General features: G+C 42.2%; 2 protein-coding genes across 2 annotated transcripts in view; one reads left to right on the forward strand and one right to left on the reverse strand.

Annotated features, from left to right (window-relative positions):
- LOC142265962 (fascin-like) overlaps positions 1–25,560 on the reverse strand; it is a 101,065-nt gene that overhangs the window by 25,221 nt on the left and 50,284 nt on the right. The window lies entirely within an intron of this gene.
- LOC142265960 (uncharacterized) lies at positions 5,377–9,903 on the forward strand. The gene is made up of 5 exons (XM_075332291.1): positions 5,377–5,448; positions 5,539–5,752; positions 5,833–5,989; positions 6,119–6,315; positions 9,485–9,903. The coding sequence occupies exons 2-5, from the start codon at positions 5,638–5,640 to the stop codon at positions 9,901–9,903; spliced, it is 888 nt and encodes a 295-aa protein (XP_075188406.1). The 5' UTR covers positions 5,377–5,448; positions 5,539–5,637.

Consider the following 25,560-nt stretch of genomic DNA (forward strand, 5'->3'; position numbering starts at 1 on the left):
TCGATAATATCATTGTTGAGGTTGAAGGTTTTTTTTTTTGTTTAACTTGTAATACGATATTTGAGAGAACTTTCCTAGTATCCCAATAACTTCAGCAGCTGAGGTAATGGGTTCTGACAGGGATATCACCACATCATCTGCGAAGAGCCCTATCTTCTGATGGGTATTTCTAGTGTGAATACTTTTAATGTCTGGGTTACTTATGTGCTCAGCAAGAGGTTCAATGGATAAGGCGAACAGCAGAGGAGAGAGGGGACACCCTTGCCGTGTACCATTGGAGATTGAGAAAATATTAGACATCTGATTGTTTGCAAATATCCTGGCAGTTGGATCTACATATAAGGCCATAACTCTATTTATGAACTCATCATCAAAACCAATTTTTTTTTTTTTAAGAACTGCTTTCAGATAAGACCAATTTACACGATCAAACGCCTTTTCTGCATCTAGAGAGGAGAATTTCTGGTAAACCCTTGTCCTCTATATGATGGATTAAATCAATTGTTCTTCTTGTGCCATCTGATGTTTGACGTCCTTCAACAAAACCTAGTTGATCTTTCTGAATTATAGTTGGGAGTAATACTTTTAGTCTATTGGCGATTATCTTTGCATATAGTTTTACATCAGCGTTGATAAGTGATATAGGTCTGTAATTACCCACAGCTTCCTCATCACCTCCCGGTTTATGAATTAGTTTGATAGTCGCCTGGAGCATCTCTTTGGGAAATTTCCCTGCAGACGAGGACTCATTGAAGGATTTGACTAGATACGGGGCTAGAAGGTGTGGAAAGGACTTATAGTCATTTCCAAAACCGTCAGGTCCCGGTGACTTTTTGGGCTTTAGTGTCGAGATAGCACTAATTATTTCAGACTCAGAAAATGGGGCTTTTAGTTTTTGAAGATCATCTTCTGATATTTTTGGCAACTCAACCTCAGATAAAAATCTATTTATCGAGTCAGGATCTGGTTGGGGCGTATTTGGGTCATCCTTCAAATTATATAATACTGAATAGTAATCAGCAAAAGTATCAACTATATCTTTTGGATGATGAACTAGAATTCCATCAATTCTCCTCACGGCGCTGATTCTTTGTCTGATTCTTGCTGATCTGATCCTACTTGCCATAAATTTAGTTGGTTTGTCAATAGAATTATAGTAATTCATTTTTGATTGCCTAATGTATTTATCAAACTCGTCTACCAACAGGGCTTTCAATTGTACCCTTAAGGTCCAGTCACACTAAGCAACTTACCAGCGATCCCAACAATGATAGGGATCGCTGGTAAGTTGCTAGGAGGTTGCTGGTGAGATGTCACACTGCGACGCTCCAGCGATCCCACCAGCAACCTGACCTGGCAGGGATCGCTGGAGCGTCGCTACACGAGTTGCTGGTGAGCTCACCAGCAACCAGTGACCAGCCCCCAGCGCCGCGTGGAAGATGCTGCGCTTGGTAACTAAGGTAAATATCGGGTAACCAACCCGATATTTACCTTGGTTACCAGCGCACGGAGCTACACGTGCACAGAGCAGGGAGCAGCGCACACTGAGCGCTGCCTCCTTGCTCTCCTAGTTACATCACACATCGGGTTAATTACCCGATGTGTGCTGCAGCTACATGTGCACAGAGCAGGGAGCAGCGCACATCGCTTAGCGCTGGCTCCTTGCTCTCCTAGTTACAGCACACCGTGTTAATTAACCCGATGTGTCCTGCAGCTACATGTGCACAGAGCAGGAGCCGGCACTGACAGTGAGAGCGGCGGAGGCTGGTAACAAAGGTAAATATCGGGTAACCAAGGACAGGGCTTCTTGGTTACCCGATGTTTACATTGGTTACCAGCCTCCGCAGAAGCCGGCTCCTGCTGCCTGCACATTTAGTTGTTGCTGTCTCGCTGTCACACACAGCGATCTGTGCTTCACAGCGGGACAGCAACAACTAAAAAATGGCCCAGGACATTCAGCAACAACCAACGACCTCACAGCAGGGGCCAGGTTGTTGCTGGATGTCACACACAGCAACATCGCTAGCAACGTCACAAAAGTTGTTAGTTAGCAGCGATGTTGCTAGCGATGTTGCTTAGTGTGACGGGGCCTTTAGATTCAATAGGTCTTTCTCAATGGTACTTGAAGGGTTGGGTATGCTCTAATATCCTCTCCTTATCTCTAATTTTCCCCTGTATCCGAACAATCTCAGGTCCTCTTTGTTTTCTATGATGGGAGGAAAGCTTAATCAGCTCACCCCTCATTTTCGCCTTATGCGTGTTCCAAAGTGTATTGGAACTAATTGAATCATCTTCGTTGTCACTGAAAGAATTTTTAATGTGTTGTTCTATCTGAGATCTATATTCAGGTCTGTTGATTAACATGGGATTGCATCTCCAAATAAAATTCCCTTGGGGAAATTGACCTAACATTAGATCACAAATGACAGGAGCATGATCTGAAAAAGTCCTATCTCCTATGGCAATTTTTTTAAAACTGCTGATAGACAAATAAATCAGTGAGTATAAAATCAATTCTTGAAAAAGTTTTGTAAGTACCCGAATAATGAGAGTATTCACGTGAGGATGTATTTAGACATCTAAAGATGTCCAAAAGTTCTTGACGAACCAACCATTTGCCGAGAGAGTGTTTCACTCCTCTGTTTTGTGCCGTAGAATCAGGACATCGCATTTGAAGAAAATGGCCTGGACCATTCTGCGATGACTAGAGATCTGACAGCAGGGGCCTGATCGCTGGTAGGTGTCACACAAGATCGCTAACGGGATCGCTACTGAGTCACATTAACCGTGACTCAGCTGCGATCTCGTTATGTGTGACGGTACCTTAAGTAGTGGAGATAATAGTTTATACACTTTCTGAAGGGCTCTAGCCAGAATAATAGACAAAAGACAAAATAAAAGCTGAGAATCTGCATTAGCATATATCCCTGTCTGCAGATTAGTACTTGTGTGTCTTAAAACACAGTGAAGACTAATTGCAGCTGCAGGGACGATTTAGCAGGGCTGAGTCGGCTGCACCGTTCACCTCAACACAGTGACATGATTCTGACTTGATAGAAGCTGTGGGTTGAGGGAGAGAAAATTTAAAGAAATTGCTGTTGAGCTTCCAGGATTCAGTTATTTTAACCCCTTCACGACCGGCCGATTTTTCGCTTTCCGTTTTTTTTTTTCGCCATTCTTTTTCTGAGAGACGTAACTTTTTTATTTTTCAGTCAATATGGTCATGTGAGGGCTCATTTTTTGCGGAACGAGCTGTACTTTTAAATGAAACCACCAGTTTTACCATATAGTGTACTGCAAAACGGCAAAATTCCAAATGCAGAAAAATTGCAAAAAAAGTGCGACAGCACTAAGGTTTTTGAGATATTTTATTCACTATATGGTAAAACTGATGTGTGGGTGTGATGCCTCAGGTCAGTGCGAGTTCGTATACACCAAACATGTATAGGTTTACTTTTATATAAGGGGTTAAAAAAAAAAATCGGAAGTTTGTTCGAAAAATGGCGCACGTTTTACGCCATATTCCGTGACCCGTAGAGTTCTCATTTTTTGGGATCTATGGCTCAGTGACGGCTTATTTTTTTGCGTCTCGAGCTGACGTTTTTAACGGTACCATTTTTGCGCAGATGCTACGTTTTGATCGCCTCTTATTGCATTTTGCGCAAAAGTTGTGGCGACAAAAAACGTCGTTTTGGCGTTTGGAATTTTTTTGCCGCTACGCCGTATACTGACCAGATTATTTGATTTTATATTTTGATAGATCGGGCGTTTCTGAACGCGGCGATACCAAAAGTGTGTATATTTTTTATTTTTTTAACCCTTTAATTTTCAAAGGGGCGAATGGGGGGTGATTTGAACTTGGGTTTTTTTGGGTTTTTTTAATTTTTTTTTTTATTTTACTAGTCCCCCTAGGGGGCTATTGCGATCAGCAATCCGATCACTCTGCAGTATCTGCTGATCACAGCTACACAGCTGTAAACAGCAGACACGCTCTTTTGCTGTGCAGCGGGCACAGCGAAAGTGAAAGCAAGTCATGTGTAGTACAGGAGTCATCGCATGACCCTGTGCTACCATGACAACTATCGGAAGTCACGTGATCGCGTCACGTGACTTCCGGTATCGGGCGGTAAGTAAAAGTTTACCGCGATCGCACTTCTAATGGCGCTGTCACGTATTGACAGCGCCATTTAAGGGGTTAATCGGCACGAGCAGATAACGATTCTGCTCGTGCCTAGCAGGCACACATCTCAGCTGTGAAAATCAGCTGAGATGTGCGCCGATCGCGGCATGCGGCCGCCGGAGGACTGCGGGCAGCAACATTATGACATAGGACGTAATTTTACTGCCCGCGGTCGTTAAGGGGTTAAGGTGTTTGGTTGTCAGATCTACAGCAGTGCTGGTGACATACCAACAACATTTGGACTTTGAAAGTTATCTATAAATATCGTGCACTGCAACACAGGAGCAGTTCTAAGGCTACTTTCACACATCAGTTTTTTCCCATCAGGTACAATCCGGAAAAAAAAGGGTAAACCGGATCCGGTATCGCATCCGGTTTATCCCCATAGACTTGCATTGTAACCGGATTGTACCTGATGGCTTTGCGGTGCATCCGTTTTTTTCCGGATGCGGCAAAATAATTAAATGCGGCGGCCGGATAGAACGTTCCATGTAACGTTTTTTCGCCCCTTAAAAAAACCGCATTGTGCCGGATCCGGCACAATGCGGCATTGTCTACAATGATTGTCTATGCATGCCGGATCCGGCGCGATGCGGTTTAAACCGGATGCGGCCACCGCATCCGGTTTGGTAAACCGAGCATGCGCAATTTGCAATATTTTTTTTTTTTTTACATCACAAAACATATAAAAGCCTTCTGCACATTCAAAACACTTCCTGCCGTTCGTTCATGCCTTCAAGTTGTGCTGTCCTCCAGTCCAGTGCTCCAGGGAAGAGGTAATGTCCACAGTACTGTCCACAGATCACTGTTCTGAGCTGCGTACATGTACTTAGACATTTTTTTTTTTTTTTTTACAGGTGCAGTGTTGCGGTCAGCTATTTTTGTGGTCCAGCCAGTTGCTGTTGAATCGAGGCCTGTAAAAAAAAAAAAAAAAAAAGATGTCTTCTGGTAGCCCTCCCTCCTGTTCACAAACTGAGGTTTTTTTTTTTTTTTAAGAAAAAAAAAAAGTTTTAAAAAAAAAAAATTCCACAGGTTGCAGAAACATCACAGGAGGTGCTGCCAGAAGTGGACGAAAGGGGTGGAGAAATCCACGGAGCGGGCGGTCATAGTGTAAGTTTCATACAGGAATTGATTGACCACAGCACACCAAACACATAAGTAAATAATGGTTTTTTTTTTCTTCACGAAAGGCTTCCACTTCTAGGGCTCACGATAGAGCTCCTCCAAGACCGTCTCAGGTTCGGCGTCGAGGTGGCGGTGGTCATAGTGTAAGAAAATATCATTTTTTTTTTTGGTTTCATGTCTGTGAATTGCTGTCTAATTTTTTTTTTTTTGTTCTTTTTTCTTTCTTTGAACAGGCATCACAGCGTGCTCCCGATTCTGACGGTGAGGAGGCCGGATGTATCAACATCGACCTCCTCATCGATGAAGTTAGAGAGAGGGAGCCGCTGTGGAACATGGCTGACCGCCGCCACGCTGATACTATCGTAACCCGTCGACTCTGGGACGAGGTATGCCACGCAGCGATAGAAGGTTGGGAGGAGCTCAATTCTCGGGCCCAGAAGAAAGCGCGTAAGTATTCACAGTTCAGTAGGTTATGCTGCAGGATGTAACGTGTTGTATACTAACCACTTTGTGCTTTCCACTTTCAGGTGACAAACTTCAGAAGCGGTGGCGGTCTATCAGGGATCGCTTCAAAAAGGAGTTGAATCAAGAGATGCAGGCCCCGAGTGGATCCGGAGGACGCAGATCGAAATACCGTTATTTTAGAGCGTTGTCGTTCCTCCGGACAACTATGGTGTGCAGAAGGTAAATATTCCCCACAATATGTACAAAGTATAATAGTTTATGTCTGACCTTTTTTGCCTTTTTTTTTTAGTCAGTGCCAATGTATAGCAATTAAATTAATTATTGGGTTTTTTTTCCTCTTTTTAACAGCACCGTCTGCAGCACTCGGGAGCCTGCATCGAACCCGTCAGGAGCGATCCCTGAACAGTCCGCCACTGGGGAACACAGGCACAGACCCCACCCATCTGAACCTTCCCTTTCATCTACATCTGTCCCATCCACCTGCGCTGGAGCTTCCGGTGAGACTTCATTACCTGAAGCTGCTGGTGACGAGATAGAGGGGTGGGGTAGGGGAAAAGCTGACACTGCTGCCCTCAGTAGAACACCTTTGGGTTCTGGGCGTCAGCGTCATAGGGGTCAGGATAGGAGCTATGCGCCCGAGTTCTTGCATCTAAATGCAGCCTTCCAGAACGCCATTAAATTATTAGCAGAACAATCTAGTTCTGGTTTTAGCTTCATGAAGGCCTCTATGGATAAAAATACACACGAATTGTGCACGCGTCTGGACAGGCTGCATTTAGATGCAAGTAAATCACCCAATCATTGTTTTTTTTAAGCCGTACTCGAGCGCATGGAAAAGCTATCTCCTGACCAGCAGATGCATGTAATGCAAGCCACACAGCAGGCTCTGGCGCAGGTTTCCTCCCAACCACCTCCACCCACCCCTCGTCCAGCACCTGCCCCCCCTCCAGCCATTGTCCCTACTCCCCCTGCTGCCCAGTACCAGCCTGCTGCCCAGTACCAGCTCCCAACCACATCTGCCCCTACACTTCCTACCCACTACCACCTCTCGCCTTCCACACCCATCATGACCCCAACACAAGCCTCTAATTCACCCGCCACCTCTTCTGTCTCCCAATCCCTCCACTCAACCCCACAATCCTTAACACATCCCATCCCATCTCCTGTTTTCCCTCTTGGTTTCTCAAGCACACCTTCACCTTCTGTTACTTCCCCACCAACACCACTTTCCACCCTCCATACTCCCACTGTGCATGTGTTCCCATCTGACAGCCCCTCCAGTACTATCTCCACCCCAAGCCCAAGATATACTAATTTATAATTTATTTATGTATGTAATAAAAAATAAAACATTTTAGTTGAAATGTATTTGTTCTTGTTTTTTTGGGGGGGGAATATTATTTTGCAAGTTCAGTTAATAATAAGGTAATACAAAAACATAACATGTTATAATTTGACGGCGTAAAAATTACAAATTTTTAAAGATATTCAAAGATTAAAATTACCAAGGTTAACAAGATATTTTTTATTTATTTTTAACTATTTTTATTTCTGCCAATCTACTCTACCTTCTGGGGACACAAAATAGTCAGCATATTTGTCACGGATTGTTGAACAGGCAACACTACTCCTAAATCCAGGACTGGTGTAGTCAGTCAAAGAGGTGGATTCCAAACTCTGGTCATCCAAGGACAAAGGTTCCTTTGTTAAAACAAAATTGTGTAGTACCACACATGCTTTGACTATTTCATCAACAGTTTCAATGTTTAAATTAATCGCTGTTAACAACACTCGCCATTTGCTGGTTAGTATCCCAAAGGAGCATTCCACCATTCTTCTGGCTCTGGATAATCGGTAATTATATATTTTTTGTGTTTGCGTCAATCCACGGCTTGCATATGGCTTTAATAGATGTTGGGAGAGTTGAAAGGCTTCGTCGGCCACAAAAACAAAGGGCATTGGGGGCTCACATGTGCCAGGAAGAGGTCTTGCAGGAGGGAAATCAAAAGTATTCCCATAGATTCGCCGCCCCATTGGGGACATTTTAAAGACCTGAGAGTCATTTGATCTCCCATATGCGCCAATGTCCACTGAGATAAATTTGTAGTCCGCATCCATTATTGCCATTAGGACAATTGAGAAATACTTTTTATAATTGTAGTATTCAGACCCCGAAGCTGCAGGTTTCACAATTCTTATATGTTTGCCGTCCACTGAGCCAAGGCAATTTGGAAACTGACAAATGTTGTAGTATTGTTCGGCAATTGCAAGCCATCTGTCCCTGGTGGGCTGGGGGATGAAATCATCCTGTAGACAATCCCACAAGGCTCGGCAAGTTTCTCTAATGATTCCCGAGATGGTGGAAATTCCTAGTCGAAACTGGTAGTGAAGGGACGAAAGTGACTCTCCAGTTGCAAGGAATCTGTAAAGGAAAGACAATAATTAAAAAAAAATAATAGCAAACACATTACAGTTAAAAGTCAATTTAACAGGATACAATTAAAAAAAAAAAACTTACCTAAGCGTAACCAGCAAACGCTCCTCGGGTGTTATAGAGTAACGGCAGAAGGTGTCCATTTTACGTATGTGGTCCGCAACAAGGCCAAGGAGGACGTCAAAATTATTCACTGCCATCCGGACATAGCTTGTGAATTTTTCATGGTTTCCACGGAGCTCCAGGTATAGGGTTGAAAACACCCCACGTGTCAGTCTCTGGGCAGTCAGGGGATGGATCCAAAAGCGTCGATGTCGCTGACGCCTCAGTCGCTGTCGTTCCTTTTCTCTGACGATGATACCCAAGCGATTTGCCTCAAATGTAAAATCAGCAGTGATCTTTGTGATCTTTTCAAGAATAACATCCATGGTTTCTGCTTGTCTGTCTTCATTTTGTCATATATGCTTCAAAATACTGTATATATACCGTATTTTCCCAATAGCCAATCAGAATACGGAACGCGTTGTTTGTTTAGTGTTTAAAAACCGGATCCGTAAAAAAACGGACCAAACGGATGCAAACCGGACCCACCGGATCCGTTTTTAATCGGATCCGGTTGGACGGATCCGGAATAAAACGGATCCGGTGGGTCCGGTTTGCACGAAAAAAACGGAAACGTTGGATACGGAAAAAAAAAGGACTGTACCTGAATACAGAAAACTGATGTGTGAAAGTAGCCTTAGTGAATTTATACACTGACAAATATATATACACAGTATGGCACAGAAAATAAAGGGAGTAAATAAAGATTTACAAAAAAATATATGTCTAGCTCCAGAATTCCGCAAGCCGGGAAAAATGCAAATACTACTCAAGCAAGCGCAGCAGCTGGAGCAATTCCAAAAGGCATTTCAAACATCCCTTTAACTCAGCCTAAACAGCAGAAAAGACTGGGAAGATAAAAGATACGGATTGGGAAACGCCTGCGCTTTTATCAGACTTAGGGGTACTTTGCACACTGCGACATCGCTAGCGATCTCGTTAGCAATGTGAAATGCTAGATCGCAAGTGCGATCTTTCGAGATTGCACATAGGTCATTTTATGCATGTGCGATCTCGAAAGATCGCACTTGCGCTCTCTCATTTCACATCGCTAACGAGATCGCTAGCGATGTCGCAGCGTGCAAAGTACCCCTTAGACTGACAAAATCTCACTCCGAAAAATAGCCCTTTTAGACAAAAAGCAAAGCTAGATGAAGATGTTGACCCCTCTTATTCAGGCTTTAAAGATTCTACGTCTATTAAAGACACCATACCAAGTTCAGCTGATAAAAGTTATATGAAGGATTTATTTAAAGAATTCCGCGAACTAATAAGTTCTGACATGGATGAGAAATGTAACAAAATGAAGTCCTCAATTGATGCATTCACATCTAGAATTGAAAAGACTGAAGCAGAAGTGGCTGACCTATCAATAACAACAAAGAAAATATCTGAAGTACAGTCAGCAATGGAGGAAATCTCTTATCTCAAAACTAAAGTGGCTAATTTAGAAGCTAGAAATCGACGCAACAATTGTAAAATTAGGGGTATCTCAGAAAATGTTAACGAAGAGTTATTCTCATATATTAAAACCATGACGAAGAGTATTTTTCCAGAAGCTACTGAAATGGATCTCTCTATTGACAGAGCCCATTGATTGCCAAGTCCTAAACATCTTTCAAGCGACATTCCACGAGATGTCATTCTAAGATTTCATTTCTTTCAAACAAAAGAAAAAAATGTCATCTATCTCAAAAGCCACAAGAATCTACCACAGCCGTTTGATAACCTGAAGATCTTTGCAGACTTCTCTAAAGAGACACTACTTCAAAGGAAAGCTTTTGGGAGAATAACCTAAACTCTTCGCCAAAGAAACATTCTTTACCGCTGGGGTTTCCCCACAAAATTACTGATGTCTTATCGAGGAAAGACAATTCCATTATTGTCCCCAGAAAATGGAATAAAAACATTGAAAGATTTGGGAATCGAAGTGACTTTAACTACTATTACCACTGGATTACAAAAATGGTGGATCCTAATGGCTATGGGTTCAATTTGGCTTGAAATTTTGTGTTTATTCTTTTTCCTACAAGAGGAGGTTTCTTGGACAGATATTGCTGTAAGACTTTGCCCCAAAATGGAGTTTATCTGTATTAGGAAGACATAAGATCCTCCCGAAGGAATACAGGACGGTTACTTGTCTGTTGTTTTTTGGTTATTTTGTTTTTTGGTTTAGTACTATATAACCAGTTTTTTTCTTTACAGGTATATATGGATGGCCATGGACAGTTTTTATTTCAAACAATTGCTTTAACTTATGGTAAAATACTTGGAATTTTGATGCTACGTTTTTGTTTATATAAATGACTTTAAACTGTATGTCATACAATGTCAGGGGTCTAAATAGTCCACAAAAACGTCACATGATTTGGAAACATATTAACCCCTTAGTGACGGAGCTAATTTTCACCTTAATGACCAGACCAAATTTTGCAATTCTGACCAGTGTCACTTCATGAGGTTATAACTCTGGAACGCTTCAACGGATCCCGGTGATTCTTAGATTGTTTTTTCGTCACATATTGGACTTCATGTTAGTACCAAATTTAGGACAATATTTTTTGCGTTTATTTATGAAAAAAATTGAATATTGGCAAAAATTTTGAAAATTTAGCAATTTTCAACTTTTGAATTTTTATACCGTTAAACCAGAGATTTCTGTGACACAAAATAGTTAATAAATAACATTTCCCACATGTCTACTTTACATCAGCACATTTTGGAAACAAAATTTTTTTTTTGTTAGGAAGTTAGAGGGGTTCAAAGTTTATCAGCGATTTCTCATTTTTACATCAAAATTTACAAAACCATTTTTTTAGGGACCACATCACATTTGAAGTGACTTCGATAGGCCTAGATGACAGAAAATACCCAAAAGTGACACCATTCTAAAAACTGCACCCCCCAAAGTACTCAAAACCACAGTCAAGAAGTTTATTAACCCTTCAGGTGCTTCACATGAACAAAAGCAATGTGGAATGAAAAAAAAGCAAAAATTAAATTTTACCTAAAAATGTTGCTCTAACCCAAATTTTATTCACTTTTAGAAGACATAACACAACAAAATGGACCCCAAAACGTGTTCCCCACTTTCTTATGAGCGCACAGATACCCCACATGTGGTCAGAAACCTCTGTTTGGACAAATGGGAGGGCTCGGAACAGAAGGAGCAATATTTGAATTTTGGAAAGCAAATTTGGCTGAAATAGATTGCGGGCACCATGTTGCATTTACAGGTCCGCTAAGGTACCTAAACAGAAGAAACCCCTCACAAGTGACACCATTTTGGAAACTAGACCCCTCAAGGCTTCTATCTAGGGGTATAGTGAGCATTTTAGATCCACAGTTACTTCACAGATTTTGTTAATGTTACGTTGTCATATTGAAAATTTTAATAATTTGCTCAAAAATGTTGCTTTAGCATTAATTTTCTCACGTTTTCAAGAGGTAATTCCAAAAATTTGACCTTTTTTATGAGCGCGGTGATACCTCACATGTGGTCTGAAACCTTTGTTTGGACAAATGGGAGGGCTTGGAACGAAAGGAGCAATATTTGAATTTTGGAAAGGAAATTTGGCTGAAAAAGATTGCGGGCACCATGTCACATTTGGAGGACCCCTAAGGTACCTAAAAAGCAGAAACCCCGCACAAGTGACCCCATTTTGGAAACTAGGCCCCTCAAGGAATTTATCTAGATGTTTGGTGAGTACCCTGAACCCCCAGGTGCTTCACAGAATTTTATAACGTTGAGCCATGAAAAAAAAAAAAAAAATTTTACCACAAAATTGTTATTTCAACCAGGTAGCTTTTGTTTTTACAAGAGTAAAAGGCAAAAATTCAGCATAACATTTATTGTGCAATTTCTCCTGAGTTTGGCGATACCTTATATGTGGTGGAAATCAACTGTTTGGGCGCATAGCAGGGCTCGGAAGGGAAGGAGTGCCATTTGACTGCAAAATTGGCTGGAATCAATAGCGGACGCCAGGTTGCATTTGGAGAGCCCCTCAGGTGCCTAAACAGTGGCGGTCCCCCACAAGTGACTCCATTCTGGAAACAAGACACCTCAAGGCTTTTATCTAGGTGTATAGTGAGCAGTTTGAATCCAGTAGTACTTCACAGAATTTGATAAGCTTAGGTTGCCATATTGAAAATTTTCATTTTTTTCACAAAAAATGTTGCTTCAGCATCAAATTTCTTACTTTTTCAAGAGACAACAACAAACCATGGACCCAATAGGTTGTTATCCAATGTCTTATGAGCACAGAGATACCCCAACATGTGGCCAAAAACCTCTGTTTGGATAAATGGGAGGGCTTGGAATGGAAGGAGCACCATTTGAATTCTGGAAAAGTTGAAATAAATTGCGGGCACCATGTCACATTTGCAGGGCCCCTTGGGTACCTATACAGCAGAAACCCCCCACAAGTGACCCCATTTTGGAAACTGGATTTTATTCAGTAGTAAGCATTTTGAATCCACAGGTACTTCACAAAAATGTTGCTGTAGCAACAAATGTCTCACTTTTAGGCTATGTGGCCATGATCCAGCGACACGGCGTCTAGTACACAGTGTCAGCCTCCTGCAGAGATGTGAGTGTTGTCCACGGGAGAACGCAGCTGCCCATGCCCACGATTTTGGTTCAGGCTGCTGTGGAGCTCTATGCTACCTGCAGAGAACACTCTTGTCTCCGCAGCATAAATTGACATGCTGAGGCTCGGGAAGATGCACCACAGGTCAGTGTATGCTGCGGAGAAAAGAAGCACATTGGGCAAGCACATTGGGCATGGAATTTCTAAAAATCCTTCCACTATGCTTCTACTGCACAACGCAGCGCTATGGACGCAGGGAAAACACTGCGCCCAAAACGCTGCAAATCCCAATTGTGGGCGCACAGCCTAAAATGCTACAATGGATGAATGGATAGATGTCAAACATATAACGTCCCACCCCCTGCATATTCTAAGCTGGCGCCCTTTAGTGCCTTTCATGTGGCACTAAAGTGTGCCTAGCCTTGTATTTAGCCCCCCAAAAAATTAATAATTAAAATAAACGACGTGGGGTCCCCCCTATTTTTGATAGCCAGCTAGGGTAAAGCAGACAGCTGTAGCCTGCAAACCACAGCTGACAGCTTCACCTTGTCTGGTGATCAATTTGGAGGGCTCCCCAGGCGTTTTTTTAAAAAAAAAAAAAACGTGGGGTCCCCCCCAAATTAGATCACCAGCCAAGGTGAAGCGGACAGCTGGGGTCTGGTATTCTCAGGGTGGGAAGAGCCATGGTTATTGGACTCTTCCCAGCCTAAAAATAGCAGGCCACAGCCGTCCCAGAAGTGGCGCATCCATTAGATGCGCCAGTCCTGGCGCTTCGCCCCAGCTCATCCCGCGCCCTGGTGTGGTGGCAGACGGGGTAATATATGGGGTTGATACCAGCTGTAATGTCACCTGGCATCAAGCCATGGGGTTAGTGATGTCACAGCATCTGAACAGATACCCGACCTTACTAACCCAGTCAGTAATAGAAAAAAGTAAAGACAAAAAAAAAATGTATTTGAAAAAACACTCCCCGAAACATTCCTCTTTCACCAATTTATTGAAAATAAAGAAATTCCGGTCGCTGTAATCCATTTTGGAGGTCCCACGCCGACTCTGGACCTTCTAGAATATGGGGGGCACGTTCAGGGAACGTATCCCCCATTTTCTGGAAGAGCAGGCTCTCCATGAGCAGTGTGGGTGCAGTAATCTGAGAATACTGCACTCACACTGCCCCGGTCCAACTTAGGGCAGAGTGACCTGCAGTAACCTCATTCCAGAATATGAGGGGCACGCTCACAGAACGTACCCCCCATTTTCTGGAACAGCAGTCTCTCCATGTGAGGAGTGTGGCTGCAGATTACTGCACTCACTCTCCCCCGGTCCACAGTGGAGCAGCCTGTGCAGCAGCGACGTCAGCGTCCCTGCTTGCAGGAATCCAGCTGACAGCCGCTGTCTGCGCATGCGCCGCCAGCATTCAAGAAGGAGGCGGCGTGATCGCGGGACGGATCACCAGCCAGGTAATGTAAGACCGGGGGCGGACGCGGGGGGACGGCGGGAGACCTAGCGGGACCTGGGGAAAACGTTGTCGCATGTGACGTGTCACATGCGGCAGAAAGAGCAGGATGAATGCGGCCGCGCGCTACTGTGCGCTGCGCGCCGTCATCTTCCACGCTCCGGAGGGGGAGGGGGAGGGGGCTCTGGAGAACCGGAGGGGGCTCCGGTGACTAGAGAGCTCCGGTGGACCGGAGGAGAGGTCAGGGGGAGGACATTTCCCTCCGATCTGAAATGTTTGATCATTTCAGATGGGAGGGAAATGAATGCAGAGCCGGCGGCGGTTGCAGTTTTCTGTGCGCTTCGGCGCCATTTTGACTGCTCCGGAGGGGGTGTGGGGGGGGGGGTGGGTAGACTCTCCGGTACCAGGGGCTTTGGGGGCACTAGGGGTTTAGATTTCTTTCTCATCTGATATGTTTGATCATGTCAGATGAAAAAGAAAAATCAGTTTTACCGGCCGTTTCTTTTTTATGTGACCGTCGGTATACGGTGTATACCGCCGATCACATTATCGGGGTCCAAAAAAAAAAACCCCGATTCATAATCTGGGGGGTCTCAGCTACCCCCGGTAGCTGAAACCCCCGAGATTTTCGGTCGCTGGGGGGCGCTACAGGGTTTTTTCGGGCCGCCGCTTTAAAGCGGCGGAACAGAATAAGTACCCTGTTTTGCCGCCGCTTTAAGTCGTACGGCAGTCGTTATGAGGTTAAAGACACTAATGTTGACATTGTGGGTCTACAAGAGACGAAGTTCTCGTCTATTAATGCTCCAAATTTTAGTCATCAAAACTTCCCGCATAAATTTACAGCTTCTAATATAAAGAAAAAGGCAGGGGTTCTTATAAAAAACACAATTGGTTTCGAACTTATATCTAAAATAGGAGATAAAGATGGGAGATACTGTATTTTAATATGCAAAATTAATAACTCCATATTTACATTCTGTAACATTTATGCCCCTAACGTTTGCCAAATTCAATTTTTGAACAAGGTAATTCAGAAAATCCGCGAAAATAAAAAAGGAAATTAATTATGTTTGGAGACGTCAACCTGATCCCAAATGGAAATCTAGATTCCACATCTCAAACTAAAAAAATTGTTTAAAAGAACAGAGAGTCCTCAGTGGTTGATACCTTTTAATGGCTAACTGAAAAGATGGTAATAATTGCAAGCTTTCGAGACTACTCAGGTCTCTTCATCAGGCATGGTATAACACAAAATCTGAAGAGTCACGTATTTATACTCTTCAGATTTTGTGTTATACCATGCCTGATGAAGAGACCTGAGTAGTCTCGAAAGCTTGCAATTATTACCATCTTTTCAGTTAGCCATTAAAAGGTATCAACCACTGAGGACTCTCTGTTCTTTTAAACAATTTTTTTATCTCTACTGGCTAACACGGTACAAAGATATATTTTACTTACATCTCAAACTAGACATTTTAAATCAGACTTTGGATCCATGGATAGAAAGAGAGGAATTGTATGATGTTTTCCGCTGTCTCAATACATCATCAAAAGAGTACACGTTACTCTGATAGGTTTCACTCCTTCTCAAGAATCGATCTAGTTCTTGCACAGATTTCAACTATAATGAAATTTACATCAGTAGATATAGGCGACCGTTCTTGGTCGGATTATGCCCCAAGTTATGTTTAAACTATATTTGGATTCTTCAATTCAAAAGGGAAAGAATTTGGAGAGCAAATTCATATATAATTCAGCATCATAAATACAAAGAATTAGAGGTATTACTAATTAATTACTTCAAGGAGAACAATACGCAAGACGTTTCTCAGTACACCATCTGGAACGCGCATAAAGCGGTCATTAGGGGAAAATTAATAGAGATCAATAGTAGAGATAGGAAAATTAATAGAGAAAATATAAAAAGAATTTAATCTAAAATAAAAGAAGTGGAACAAGCTCAGATTGAGAATGTTTCCGTAAGTAAACACTCAGACATATTAAAGTTGAGAATGGACCTACGATCTCATTTAATCAGAGATTACGACAGGATGCTACAAAAAAATAAAGTTTTATCATTCCAATAATAAATCATCTAAATTCATGATGAGTAGAATTAAACAAAGGAAAGCCAAAACAAGAATTTCAGCAATACAATCAATACAGATAACAAAACATGTAAACACCCAACTGAAATAGCGGACTCTTTTGCTGACTATTCTAGTAAGCTTTATAATTTAAATGAAGATACGAACACTGTTCAACCATCAGAAAGTAAAATTAATGAATTTCTCTCTAAAATTTGTCTTCCGAAAGTCTCTGCAGATGACCTTGCCCTTTTAAATGCACCATATACCTTAAGTGAGATAGTAGCGGTTATTCATAAATTAAAAAATGGAAAATCCCCTGGACCTGACGGTCTTAATAACGAGTATTATAAAGGATTTGCACATATATTGGCCCCACAATTGACAGACTTGACAAATTTAATTACTAAAAATAGTTATATCCCAGAAGAAATGCTAAAAGCAACAATTGTTTTAATACCCAAAAATAAAGGAAACCCATTAGATATGACCAACTATAGGCTAATTTCCTTAATAAATTCAGCATCAAAATATATTCAAAGTTAATTGCCATTAGATTACAAAATATCATGCAAAAATTGGTTCATTCAGACCAAGTAGGTTTTATCACAAATAAGCAAGCCCCAGACGCTACAAGGAAAATGATCAACTTAATAAATCATATTGAAACTTCTCGAACGCCTTCTCTGCTACTTACTCTTGATGCAGAAAAGGCGGTTGATAGGGTACATTGAGGGTACATGGCGGCAACACTAAGGAAATTTGGCTTTAAGGGTCACATTATAAACTCTATTTTGGCCCTGTACTCTCGGCCGTCGGCAAAAATATATATATCAATAACTGCTTATCAAAAGATTTTTGGATAACCAATGGCACGAGACAAGGTTGTCCCTTGTCACCAATATTGTTCGCATTATTAATGGAGCCACTAGCGGAAACTATCAAAATAAATGACGAAATCAATGGTGTTTTCTTAAATTTAAAACAGTATAAGATAACGTATGCTGTTATTTTATCAGTATCCCGTCCTTTAAATTCTCTGAGATCTGCTACCAAGGTACTGCAAGAGTTTACAGAAATCTCGTACTATAAGGTTATCTATTCTAAGTCACACATTAGGATTTAACATAGATCCCATGACACAAGAAGGTATTGAAACAGAATTTTCTTATAAAATGGGAAAAAACAAGTATCCAGTATTTAGGTATAATTACAGCTAAATTGAAACTTGATCCCTAGTAATTTAAATATATTATTATTAGAGGATATTAAAAAAAACAACAAATATTGCTAAAACAGAAATATCATGTTTAGGGAAAATCATTACCTATAAAGCTATTGTTCTCCCAAAAATTTTGTATTTTTTCCGATGCATTCCAATCCTCATGACAAAGCTAGAAATTTCAAAACTGCATACCCAACTATCTAGACATGTATGGAGAAACAACAGGCCAAGGTTATCCAAGGTGCTTTTGTTTAAACATAAGAAAAGAGGAGGAATTGGTTTGCCAAACATTTACGCCTATTTAGCAAATTTATTTAAACAGTCACAGAAATGTCTTTTGGATGATTCGGAATCTAGTTGGGTACGAATAGAAAAAAAGTGTAAATAAAAACAGATCTATGAGAGCCACAATCTTAGCTCACCTTATAAATTCAAAAACTCCCTTACCTACATTTATAACAATAAAAGCTACAATCTCTGCATGGAAACAACTCAATAGGATTTTAGGTAAAAATAAAAGTGAACTTTTAGACATCAGGACAATCTCAATTGAAGTATTTGAAGTATTGGTCCCTAGGCTAGATTTAACAACATGGAGGAAGTATAATATAAACAGTTTTCATGATATTTCTTGTAATAACAGCTTATTACCTTTCCAGACAATTTGTCATAAATTTAATCTCCCTTTAAATGAACTGGCAAATTGGACATTCCTTAACCAGTAGTTAAATAAAAACAAAACGTTAACCTTTTCACTACCAGTAGATTTGTTATTTTATTTAACCCACAAAATAAGTTATATTGGAAAACTAGCAACATTTATGCCATTATTAATGAAGACCTCCAATTTGATAAAACATCAAATATCCTGAACGGGGAGAAAGATCTTGGTCAGACTTTTCAATTGGAACAGTGGCAAAAATCATTGAATTTAACGTTATCCAACACTTCCTGCGCCACGTTGCAACAAACTTACTTTAACCCCTTAACGACCCATGACGTACTGGGTACGTCATGGATCGTGTGCCGGTAAGCCCCGCCCCCTGCCGCCGGCAGCGATCCGCGCACATATCAGCTGTTATCAACAGCTGACATGTGTGCCTGCTAGCCGCGGGTGGAATCGCTTCCACCCGTGGCCATTAACCCCTTACATTTCGCTGCCAAAATCTGGCAGCGATATGTATATGGGCGCCGCCATGACAGTCACTTACCCCGCCCCCACCGGAAGTCACGTGACATGATCACGTGACTTTCGGCGGTTGCCATGGTAGCACAGGGTCATGTGATGACACCTGTAGCTAACATGACTCACTTCCTCTCAATGCCAGAATATAGCCAGCATTGAAAGTGAAGCAGCAAATCTGCAGTTCTCAGCTCTGTAGCTGAGATCTGAAGATAGTGCAAAGCGATCGGATTGCTGATCGCTATAGCCCCCTATGGGGACTAGTGAAATAAAAAAAAAGTAAAAAAAAAAGTAAAAAATTTAAAAAACCTAAAAGTTCAAATCACCCCCCTTTCACCCCATTGAAAATTAAAGGGTTAAAAAAATAAAAAATACACATATTTGGTATCGCCACGTTCACAAATGCCCGATTTATCAAAATATAAAATCAATGAATCTGATCAGTAAACGGCGTAGCGGCAAAAAAATTTCAATCGCCAAAATTACGTTTTTTGGTCGCCGCAAATTTTGCGCAAAATGCAATAACAGGCGATTAAAACGTAGCATCTGCGCAAAAATGGTACCGTTAAAAAAGTCAGGTCGAGACGCAAAAAATAAGCTATCACAGCCTCAGATCCTGAAAAATGAGAACGCTACGGGTTTTGGAAAATGGCGCAAAACGTGCGCCACGTTTTTTGGACAAGCTTGTGAATTTTTTTTAACCCCTTAGATACAAGTAAACCTATACGTTTGGTGTCTACAAACTCGCACCGACCTGAGGCATCACATAGATACCTCAGCTAAACCATATAGTGAACACCGTGAATAAAATATCCCAAAAACTATTGTACGAACACACTTTTTTTGCAATTTTTCCGCACTTGGAATTTTTTTGCCGTTTTCCAGTACACTATATGGTAAAACTTATGGTTTCATTTAAAAGTACAACTCGTCCCGCAAAAAACAAGCCCTCACATGGCAAGATTGATGGAAAAATAAAAAAGTTACGCCTCTCAGAAAAAGGGGAGCAAAAAACAAACGCAAAAACGAAAAGTGCCCGGGGGCTGAAGGGGTTAAGGTGCTTTCACGCTGGTATTTTACTCCTCAAAAGCTACACAAAATGTCCGTATCTAACTCTCCTTTGTGCTGGACAGAGTGTGGAGAAATGGGTCAATTTTGCATATTTTTTGGAGTTGTCCCGCTTTAAAAAAGATGTGGGAAGATGTGTGTGATCTAATAAAGTTACATCACAGAGTTTCATTCTCTCCCCCAACTGGCACTATTGTTAATTGGTAAAGAAGAGTTTAAAGACCCATGCAGACACAATTTGCCATATTCTACTCGTGGTAAAACATCTTATTGCTTCAAAATGGAGATAGGTAGAGGCACCTTCCATAATAGAAATTATTGAACGGATATCATCACATAATTCATACGGAGTATAGCTTTGCATTGAAAGAAAATAACTTTTTGAGATACAAATTGAGATGGTCTTTATGGGCGAAAATATTTATGCCTAGCCTGCATATAACTTAGCCTCCTGACATGTAATGATTATTATTTCTCATGTATATTGTTGTTTTTGTTGTTCCAAGTACGTTGGTGACAAAACGTTTGATGTTAATACTTTTGAAGCATTGGCCATAAAGGCGACACTTATCTCTCGGTTTTTCCTTTTTTTTCCTTTATGTCTATTCCTTTTTCCCTTCCCTAATTCCTCCCTTATTCCTTTTATTTCTTGTATTAAAATTTGTAAAATGTTCAGAAAGAAAAAAAAAAAAAAAAAAAAAAAAATCAATATTTTGTGGAATAATCATGATTTTTAATTACAGCTTTCATGCGTCTTGGCATGCTTTCCACCAGTCTTTCACACTGCTCTAGGGTGACCTTATGCAACTCATGATGCACAAATTTCAGCAGTTCTTCTTTGTTTGATGGCTTGTGACTAGCCATCTTCCTCTTTATTACATTCCAGAGGTTTTCAATGGGGTTCAGGACTGGAGATTGGGCTGGCCATGACAGGGTTTTGATGTGGTGGTCCTTCAGCCACACATAGATTGACCAAGCTGTGTGGCATGACGCATTGTCCTGCTGGAAAAAAACAGTCCTCAGAGGTGGGGAACATTGCATGAGCAGAAGGAAGCAACTGTTTTTTTCAGGATAACCTTGTATGCGGCTTGAATCATATGTCCTTCGCAAAGATGTATGTTGAACTTTCTTTACCTAATTTTCAGCTTTGCCCAACAACCTAGTCGTCTAATGGTTAGACAGACCTGGAGAGGCGTACAAGCCACAGTGTCTTGCACCCACACTGTGAAACTTGGTGGAGTATCGGTGATGATCTGGGGATGCTTCATCAAGGCTGGAATTGGGCAGGTTAATCTTTGCGAAGCACGTATGAATCAAGCTGCATACAAGGTTATCCTGGAAAAACAGTTGCTTCCTTCTGCTCAGGCAATGTTGACCAACTCTGAGGACTGGTTTTTTTTCCAGCAGGATAATGTGCCATGCCACACAGCTAGGCCAATCAATGTGTGGATGAAGGACCACCACATCAAAACCCTGTCATGGCCAGCTTAATCTCCAGACCTGAACCTCACTGAAAATCTCTGGAATGTAATCAAGAGGACGATGGATAGTCACAAGCCATTAAACAAAAAAAGAGCTACTTACATTTTTTCGCCAAGAGTGGCATAAGGTCACCCAAAAGCAGTGTAAAAGACTGTTGGGAAGCATGCCAAGATGCATGAAAGCTGTGATTAAAAATCATGATTATTGAACAAAATATTGAGTTAAAACATTATTAGTATTGTTGTTTCTAAATGATTATGAACTTGTTTTCTTTGCATTATTTGAGGTCTGAAAGCAATGCATTTTTTTGTTTTTTGATAAGTTTTGTATTTATTTTCTAAAAATTAGAAATTATTTGCTTGGAAATTCAGAGACATGTCAGTAGTTTAGAGAATAAAATAATTTACATTTTACTCAAAAATATGCCTATAAAGACAGAACAACTGACATTTGGAAGTGGTCTCTTAAATATACAGCTCTGGCAAAAATTATTATTATACAAATAAAAGTATTCAGATTGGTCTCAACTTTACAATTGGCCTTTTTTTCTGGTCAAAAATTGCTCTAAAGTAGTCTCTAAATTTGAGGATTCACATTTGTCACTACATTATACATATAAATCAAAACAATGCCCTAGATGAAATCAGAGGAATAATAGGACAAAATTTAGTTAATTAAAATTCTTTCTTGCTTTATTTTATCAAAAAATATACATTAAACAACAATACAACACATTAAATTAAAAAAAGATTAAAGGGTGCTTCAAACTGCAAATGAAGTAGCTAACATGATACATAATATTGCACTATCCCTGTTCCATATATATCCACTAGTATACAGGTGCATCTCAATTAATTAGAATATCAAAAAAATTAACGTAATTAATACAAAAATGGATACGCATTTCTAAACAGAGTGATCTATTTTAAGTGTTTATTTCTGTTAATGATTATAGAACGTAAATAAAAGGGAGTGTGCTGTGAAAATACCTGGTAGTAGGTGGGATAAAATGATTATGGGCTAATTGGCCACTCCCCTATTGGGGTTGTGCACCCCTGCACAACCCCAGTTCAAGCTTGTTTGGAGTAGATCGTGTTACTGGAGGGATCCAGACACTGCTGGCCTCCATTGTTACAGCTCGCACAGTGCTTCCGAGTAGTATCACGTGACCAGACTCTTCCAGAAGTGCATCACCGCAGGTCCTAGCATGTGGCTCCCATGTAACCACAGATCCTCCAGCCAAATTTCGCAAAGATAGAACGGAACCCGGAGATGCTCCTGCCGTTAATCCCTCAGAAGAGAAATAAGAGTATAATGGTAAAAGAATTTAAAATGGTCGTATGGAGCGCTGGGTGGAAAATATAATCTTTGATAAATGAATGGCATAACAAACCTTTATTATCCCTCTAACTAGTGGCTAGTTAGAGGGATAGTACAGGTTTGTTATTCCATTCAGTTATCCAATATTTTTTCCACCCCAGCGCTCCATACGACAGTTTTAAATTTTTACCAATGTTGAGGATAATGGCTTACAGCCAATGAAAACCCAAAAGTCATTAGCTCAAAAAATTAGAATAATTACCTCAAACACCTGTAAAGGTTTCCTATGCATTTAAAATGGTCCCTTAGTAGGTTACACAATCATGGGGAAGACTGCTGACTTGACAATGTCAAAAACGCAGTCATTGACACTACACAAGGAGGGTAAATCACAAAAGGTCATTGCTAAAGAAGCTGGCTGTTCACAGAGTGCTGTATCCAAGCATATTAATGGAAAGTTGAGCGGAAGGAAAACGGTTAGTAGAAAAAAAGTGCACAAGCAACCGGGATAACCGCAGCCTTGATAAGATTGTTGAGAAAAGGTCATTCAAAAATTTGAAGGAGATTCACAAGCAGGGCTGTGGAGTCAGTAAACCAAACATCAGACTCCTTAATTTCCCGGAGTCAGACTCAGATTCCCTCATAAATGACTCAATTGTGATAAATTTACATTAGTAAAATGGTAACATCACTACTTACCGTATTTTTCGCTTTATAAGACGCACTTTTCCTCCCCAAATTTTGGGAGGAAAATGGGGGGTGCGTCTTATAAAGCGGTAGCGGGGGGGGGGGGTCCTGTCTGAGGCGATCGGGCGGGTGCCTGTGGCTGCATGCAAGCGGCCGGGTACCTGTACTTGCATGCAGCGGCAGCCGGGTACCCGTGGCTGTGTGCGGGCGGCAGCGGGTGCTGTGTGGGGTCGGCAGCCAGGTACCTGTGCTTGCATGCGGTGGCAGACGGGTACCCATGGCTGTGTGCGGGCGGCAGCCGGGTGCTGTGTGCGAGCGGCAGTCGGGTGCCCGTGCAGGTACCCGGCTGCCGCCCTCACACAGTCACCCATCTGCCGCCCGCACACAGCCATGGGTACCCGGCTGCCACCGCACGCAAGCACAGGTACCCGGCGGCTTGTACGCAGAGTGGGCGGGCAGCCTGCTGGCTGCCACTCTGTGCATGCGGGGCGGGCGGCTGTGCAGCTTACCAGTTGTCCGCGGTCCCACTTTCAAATGATGGCGCCGGTGGAGCTCTTGGATGAGAGCTCCATCTGCGCACGCGCTGCTCCGGGAGTCAGCGCGTGCGCAGATGGAGCCCTTGGATGAGAGCTCCATCTGCGCATGCGTCGCTCCGGGCGCCATTACTTGAATCGGGACCGCGGACACACTCCACCACTGAGCCGTCGCCGCCGCTCCCACCACTGAGCCGCCGCCGCTGCCACCACTGAACCGGGACCGCGGACACACGCCACCACTGAGCAGTCCCTGCCGCTGCCACCACTGAGCAGTTGCCGCCGCTCCCACCACTGAGCCGCTGCCACCACTGAACCGGGACCGCGGACACACGCCACCACTGAGCAGTCCCTGCCGCTGCCACCACTGAGCAGTTGCCGCCGCTCCCACCACTGAGCCGCCGCCGCTGCCACCACTGAACCGGGACCGCGGACACACGCCACCACTGAGCAGTCCCTGCCGCTGCCACCACTGAGCAGTTACCGCCGCTCCCACCACTGAGCCGTCGCCGCCACTCCCACCACTGAGCCGTCGCCGCCACTGCCACCACTGAACCGGGACCGCGGACACACTCCACCACTGAGCAGTCCCTGCCACCACTGAGCAGTCGCCGCCGCCGCTGCCACCACTGAACCGGGACCGCGGACACTCACTGCACCGGCCTGCTGCACGGCTCACACGCCACGGCTGCTGCCGCCACCACGGACCCCACGGATCCTGCCACCGCGGATGCCACCGCGCCTGCAACCACGGACGCCACGGCACCTGCAACCACGGACCCCGCTGCCACTGACCTGCCGCGCCTGCCAGCACAACCTGTGCCTCCTGTGACCCCGCTTCACCACCACTGCTGCCCCCCTCCGGTAAGAGAACACCGGAGTATAAGACGGACCCCATTTTTCTTTTTTTTACCTTTTTTTATGTCTAAGTTTGGGGTGCGTCTTATATTCCAGTGCGTCTTATAAAGCGAAAAATACGGTATATCATGTAGCTGAAGTGCAGCACAGATTCATCTAATCTAAAAGACTAGATTATTTGATCAGGAATAGGACATTTCATAAAAATTTTCCCAAATTCTTATGAAAAATATTAATCACATGGTGCATTGAACCGCTGTACCCAATTTTTTTTTAATATACAGTTGAAAGCAGAAGTTTCCATCCACTATCTAAATAGACAACTGCAGGTTTTGCTCACTGACATGAAATCAGAATAAACATTTCCCATAATTATTTATAAGAGAGCGATAGAGAGATCGAGAGAATGTTTTAAGGCATCTTTATTAATTTCTGCAAAGTCAAACGTTTACATACATAAAGTATTATGCCTTTAAACAATACGGGACAACCCATATGATGATGTCATGCCTTTGAAAGCTTCTGATATGTTTATTGGCAACATCTGAGTTATTTAGAGACACCTGTGGATGTATTTTAATGCACACCTGAAACACACTGCTTTTTTGTGTAGCATCATGGGAAAGTCAAAAGAAATCAGCCAAGATCTCAGAAATGGAATTGTGGACTTTCAGAAGGCAGGTTCATCCTTGGGTGCAATTTCCAGATACTTGAAGGTGTCTCATTCATCTGTACAAACAATTATATGTAAGTACAAAAAAGATAGGAA

The sequence above is a fragment of the Anomaloglossus baeobatrachus genome, unplaced genomic scaffold (genome assembly GCF_048569485.1).
Source record: "Anomaloglossus baeobatrachus isolate aAnoBae1 unplaced genomic scaffold, aAnoBae1.hap1 Scaffold_2796, whole genome shotgun sequence".
Taxonomy (NCBI): domain Eukaryota; kingdom Metazoa; phylum Chordata; class Amphibia; order Anura; family Aromobatidae; genus Anomaloglossus; species Anomaloglossus baeobatrachus.

Bases quoted from the DNA above. Each gene is read 5' to 3' on its own strand.
- LOC142265960 (XM_075332291.1), top strand. From the start codon at position 5,638: ATGGCTGACCGCCGCCACGCTGATACTATCGTAACCCGTCGACTCTGG. The intron at 5,753-5,832 runs GTAAGTATTCAC...TTCCACTTTCAG, and splicing joins TCGGGCCCAGAAGAAAGCGC to GTGACAAACTTCAGAAGCGG. The intron at 6,316-9,484 runs GTAGGGGAAAAG...CCTCTTATTCAG, and splicing joins TGACGAGATAGAGGGGTGGG to GCTTTAAAGATTCTACGTCT.